This window comes from Mauremys mutica, chromosome 5, assembly GCF_020497125.1.
Source record: "Mauremys mutica isolate MM-2020 ecotype Southern chromosome 5, ASM2049712v1, whole genome shotgun sequence".
In the NCBI taxonomy this organism is placed as follows: Eukaryota; Metazoa; Chordata; order Testudines; family Geoemydidae; genus Mauremys; species Mauremys mutica.
The window spans coordinates 114,599,149-114,605,148 of NC_059076.1; the positions used below are offsets into that span (position 1 = coordinate 114,599,149).

General features: G+C 48.4%; 1 protein-coding gene across 6 annotated transcripts in view; it reads right to left on the reverse strand.

The window, feature by feature from the left end:
- The window catches only part of CPEB2 (cytoplasmic polyadenylation element binding protein 2), a 147,559-nt gene extending 141,844 nt beyond the window's left edge, over positions 1 to 5,715 (reverse strand). For 2 of the 6 annotated variants that reach the window (XM_045018399.1, XM_045018397.1), the window contains exons 1-2: positions 3,725 to 5,688; positions 436 to 726 (exon numbers count right to left, since the gene is read on the reverse strand). In XM_045018399.1, coding sequence (XP_044874334.1) covers positions 436 to 726; positions 3,725 to 4,864 — 1,431 coding nt within the window. In that variant the 5' untranslated portion in view covers positions 4,865 to 5,688. Of the gene's footprint in view, positions 1 to 435; positions 727 to 3,724 lie in introns of all 6 variants that reach the window. The other 4 variants (XM_045018400.1, XM_045018398.1, XM_045018401.1 and 1 more) reach the window with 3 other exon arrangements.
- Between the last annotated feature and the right edge of the window lie 285 nt (positions 5,716 to 6,000).

Sequence of the window (6,000 nt, forward strand, 5' to 3'; positions counted from 1 at the left end):
AAGTATAAAAAGGCTTGTCCACAAGAACAATTTGATAAGATCTAAAATGAATCTATATTAAAAAATAAGGGATAAAAGCAGCCCAGATTTAAAAGGCGCCTTAAGTGTCTTAAATTGATGAATGTAAAAAATGCTTTCTGATAGTTTAAAAAGCATTTCTGCTCCCTTGTTGCTGTGCAAGAATTTCTTCAGTTTCCTCCTTTTCCCCTCTTGTAAAGTCAGTAAGCAATAATTCTGGCTATTGCCGGCATTTTTTATAAACTGGAAAATATTTTGGTTAATTATCACTTACAGTACACTTGTAACATTAGAAGGTACAACATTTTCATAAAAATCACCATTAACATTGTCAGTATCACTTAATATGTTAAATAGACCTATTTACAATGCTACACAAAATTAAAGACAAACATTAAGACATCTCCAGTTACATACCATTCTTACCTGTAAGGGTAAGAGAGTATTACTGTTGTTGTCGGTTCGGAAAACATTATCTTCAATCCATGATTTTGGTGTCAGCGATGGAGTAGAGCGAGTAAATTTAGGGGGAGCTATGACATTACCAGAAAAGGGCTTCTTCAAAGGAGAAATTTGGTTCATAGTTCCTGGAATTCCCATGTTTCCAGTTCTACGATGGTCTCTGCCATGCATTCCTCCCCAGGACATATTTCCTGTGCTCCAGCCACTACTCTGATGGTTGCTCCAGGGCGACTGCTTCAGAAGAGGCTAAAAAAAAAAAAAAAAAAGAGAGAGAGAGAGAAGAAGAGTGGATTAGATTTTGTTTTAAAAAGACATTCCTAGTTTGCTTGTTACCTCAAGAAAGATCAAATGGCTTTTGTAAAGAGTACGAAAACTGGAAGTTCCCATTTGCCTATAAACTAACATCCACGGCAAAGGAGAAAACTGAATACAAGTAACCATAAAACAAGACTGGTTTACCAAAAAGACTGATTTGCCAAAATGATAAATTAGGATTTCCATTCCTTTCTTGGTAAAATATTCCTACAGTTATTTAAATACAATAAAAGCTGCCACACTTTCATTATGTAACTAATCTGTCACGTGTTACATAGGCAGGCAGGCCCCTGACTGATATGTCTCTGTAGAGTAGCATTAGATGGTTTAATGAAGGTCACTTGTTGGTGTTTTTGTGAGTAAAGGAGAAAGTAGTGAGTTGCAGGGTAAAAAAAATTATAGGTCAATCTAAAATATTACATAAAGAGGAAAATGTTTTCAAGTAACAATGACAAAGACGGATTATCCCACAGACAATCTGTATAACCTAAAATTATTTGTTCAGAGTAACTATCCTTGATGTGTATCTAAAAATATAAATGTATTATAATAGCCTTTAAAGGCTACAGCTTGAACTTCTGGTGTAACAAACTAGACCAGATCCTCAGCTGGTGTAAACTGGCATAGCTGTGCAGAAATCAGCGAACCAAAAGTGTTTTGCCACACCCGAGGAATCTGGCTTTTTGATTATTTCAGAAAGGGATTGTTTTGATATCCAATGGACTACTGCTATTATACAAAAGAAAATTTACATATTCAGACTAACCCCAGAGGGAAAATAAAAAGATCTTTTCAGGAGGAAAATGGGTAAAAAACACTATTGCTGCCTTCAATACTTAATAATCTATGCTAAAACCAATGTGTGAACTGAAATAGTTGTCATACTACCAAGAGGTGGACCCACTGAACTCTGGTGATAATAAAGAGCTGTGTTTGCCTAGTAAAGCAAAGTAAAAGTATTTAAAACTTGGCTGGTCATGGAAAGGATATTTTTCAGACACCCTTTGATGAAACAGAGGGTCTATAAATCCAATTCTAATCTGAAATCCAAATGTAACACCTCAATCTCAAAAATAATGTAATTCTAATGACAATCTAAAGGATGCCAGATGTGCAATACTAAAAAAGGTTAAATATGATAAGTATTGATGGAACTGTACAGACATAAAAGTTATCCTGAAAATATGGTAAAGCCACTGTGGTCAGATACTCAGGCAGACACCCCTGTTCTATATAATTATAGAAAATTATGTTGTAAAACTTGAATGCTTTGTGTTGGAATTTTGGGAGAGGCAGGCACTCTACTGAGAAACAAACTTTGGAGATAATGTCAAGTGTTAAAACAGGTCTTTAATCTTGCTAACTATGCTTTCACATCACTGTTTAGGTTTACTACCTACAACTGACATATTCATAACTGAATAATGGCCAGGGAAGTGAGAGGTGAAAAGAATTCCCCACAAATGCTAATGGTAGAGAGAACTGCTGTCCTCTCTCTTAATTGCTTTGGATTTTGTTTAAAACCAGAGCAAACTAAGCGATAAGATCCATGTTAAAACATATTTACCACACATGAACATATAAACAACATACATTTTCTTGTAGTACAATTTTTGAATGCCAATTACCAAAAAAAATAAACACTACTTCATAAAATCCTAATCATACCTACTTGGTAAAATTCCACACAGTTTAATACTAGAATTAAGCAGAAATTAAACTGACTATGGGGCCTATATGGTATATTCAACCATGAAGGGCCTAAAAAACCTTAACATGATGCAAATGTCACACACTATGATATGTTAACTGGAGAGAGAACAGCAGCTCCATGGAACAAAATATGACACGTTATCTTAGTCTCAACATACAAAACCAGGAAGAAAAGCAACCTCTTTAGCCAATAGGAGATGAGGATTTCATGCCACCCATTAAACTAGTAGGTGCAGTAAGTGCTGTAGGCAGGAGAATTAGGACAACCTGAAATACAGTAGTGAAGCTGCTGTTTGCCTATATCGCCACATACACAAGTAACTCTAAATAAAAGTTATTCATCTTGACAGTTCTCAGATGAATTAAAAAGTCACTTAACGCCAAACCTGCCTATGCAAGTCAATGTATATGTTCTCAATTTTCAAGTATATTTAAAAAGTCTACCAAACCCCTGACCTTAAAACAAACCAAAGACAAGGAAAGGTGTTTGTCTGAAGCAGGAAGGCTAATAGTTCAACAAACATGTTTTCTGGAGGGAAACCTGTTCCTTTTCACATTGAAATTGTGACCTTTTCACTAGGAGTATTGGGGGCAATTACAAACAAAACTAAACAAAAAATTGTTGACAGCTAAGGAAAGGACGCCTCTAGACAGCAGCTATAAAACCCAGTAAGTACAGTATCGATCAGAATAACTCACACTAAGAATCAATGGGCCTGTCATATTACTTAATCCGCTTTTGCTCACCTGATACCTACAGCAACAGAAGAGGCAGAGGGTCCGGAAGAAGAGGCAGTCAACAGACCTCTAACCCGAAACGAATTCGTTTGCCCTCCCCCTCCCTTGCCGGGCGACGGGAGCTCTGCGGCACCCCGGCCAGAGGAATGGGGTCCAGACCCCCCCCCCCCGAGAGAGCTGGAGAGAAACGGGGCCGAGGCCCCCACTCCGCCAAAGGGCGCTCGCTGCAGCGCCGAGACTGAGCCTGGGCTGTGGCAGCCCCGCCCTGTTTCCACCAGCCGGCTCCAGCAGCGCTGTCCCTGCTGCCGGGTAACTTCGGCCGGGGGGACTCAAATAAAACCTCAGCTGTTTGCCCCGCTCGGGGGGGACAAGGGCGGGGACCTTCCCCCCCCCAGGGTCCGAGTGGCTTCCCCAGCGCTCTCCCCCATGCGGAGGGGGTCCCCGCTGGCGGCCGCCCCGAAGCTCCCGGGCCCCGCACCTGGTGGTGGTTGTAGGAGTTCCTCTGCTGCAGGAAGGCGGCCGCGGCCGCCGCCGCCTGGTGTTGGTGCTGGAGCTGGGGGCTCACAGGGGATCTCCGGTTCTGCTGCTGCTGCTGAGGTAAATTCATCTGCGGCGGCGGGGCGGCGGCCGAGAAGGGGCTGCTGAAGGGCCCGGCGCAGGGGTTGTGAGGCGACACCGGCGAGAAGCTCTGGAAGAAAGCGGGGTTGATCGAAGACGGGATCCCCGGGTAGAAGCTGGTCTCGGACTCCGGGCTCGGCGGAGGCATCGCGCTGATCTGGCTCCCGCTGCTGCTGCTGGAGACCGGAGGCTGCTGCGTTTGCGGCGGAGGCGGCGACGAGGTCTGCACCGACCAGGGGGTGCCGAAGCCGGGCAGCGGCGGCGGAGGAGGGGAAGCCGCTGAGGAGGAGCCGCCCCCGCTCTGGTGATGGGGGCTGGGGATCTCCGAGCTCTGCAGGCTGCTGAAGCCAGAGCCGAGCCCGCCCGGCAAGAGGGTCCCAGGGTTGCCCAGCAAGTGGCTGTTCGGGGGGGACTCCATGGGGGGCAACTGGGCTGTAGCCTGCAGGTGAGGAGGAGACGGAGGCGGATTCACACAGGAGGAGACAACCACCCCCACATTGGGGTCCGCGGCTGCCTGTGCCCCCGGGCAGGAAGGGGGGAGCCGCTCCGAGCCCCCCCTCTCTGCGCCGCCCTTCTGCTCGGCAGGGCTGAGCGGCTGGTAGGGCGGATAGTCCCCTGTCTGCGGCTGCTCCGGGGGGCGAGCGCTGAGGAGCTGGCGCGGCTGCCTGTGCTCCTGGTACTTGTCAGTGGGGTGGCTGAAGTGCTGCTGCTGAGGGGGGTGGCGATGATAGTCGGGGGAGTGGTGGTTAGTCAGGGGGTGGCTGCTGCCGAGCTGGGCTGGGCTGCTGAGCTGCTGCTTGAACTCTTTCCTCTTCTGGCTCAGCTGAGGCGCAGGCGGTGGCGGCTGCTGCTTGTTTAAATCCTGGTGGTGGGGGCCGAGACTGGGTTTAAAGTCAGAGGAGGGGTGGCTGAGAGGGGGGTGTCCTGCTGCGGGGCCGCTGCCCAGCCTCTCGCTCCCTGCCTGCTGCTGTGTCACCCCCAGGAGCAGCTCATCCTGCATGTTTTGATGCTACGCAGCAGCCGCCGCCGACAGCAACAGAGAGGGCGGTGGCGACACACCGGACACGCTGCTGAGGGAGGAACCGGTTCGGGTGGGTGACGAGGGGCAGGACGGAATGAGAAGCTGATGCTGCCAGGGAGGAGAAGGACCCCGTGTAGGCAGCGCCTCCTACGCCAAGCAATATCTGGGGGCTGCTGCTGCCAGTCCGTGTAGGCAGTGGCTTAGGTCTGCGAGCCCCCCGTTCAGTAAAGCCCCTCACACCCTGACCCAGCGGAGGGGTAAACACCCCCCTTGCAGGGGGAAGGGACAACGCCGCCTCTGACAATCCACTTTACGGGGTAAAAAAAACCCTCCTGGGTTTAAAAGAAATCCTCAACCTCCAGCATAAGATTTCTCTTCCCCCACAATAATAATCGCCCCTCTGGGGTAAACAAATCCCACATTCTAGACTCCTCATCGGGTTAAAAGAGCCTCATACTAAATCCCTATAGACTAGTCCTTCGCCTCGAACAATCCTGCAAATAATCATCCGCAGCACCCGGAACGGTCACCCGCCATAGTGACCCCGGCCTCTGTAAAATCCCCTATACAGGACTATGGGGGGGGGCGGTGCTAGTTTGGGCACTGAGTGAGGAGAGGCTGTCACCGTCCCCTATTACATGTCCATCACATAGGCCTGTTTCTGAGGCTGGGCACGGCTCTTCCCCTCCCCCTTAGCCTTCTCCCCCACCCCAAGTACCGGCTCCTAGCCGGCTGCAGCACCCTTAAGAACTCCGGAACGTTCGTCACGATCCCGTCACAATCCCCACCTTCTGGCGGGTCGACCTCTTTAATAAATCATGAGTCCCTCCCCCTCATTAATAATTCATGAGCGCACGCTACTCCTCTTCGTTAATCATTAATCGCCGGCTCCACTGAGGGTTCGATACCGTCCTGCCGGCTGCTCTCGCGCTGCTCCAACTGACAGAGCGCGAGAACGGGCAGGCCCGGGCGAACGATGACACCCACCAGCAGGGCGGACGCTACCACTTCAATAAGGGGTAGATAAACGCGATTCCCCCCTCCCCCCAGTAATTCACTATATACCTGCCTGCTCCTTTAACGAAGAAAATATTTATTTGTATGGTGCACTTGAA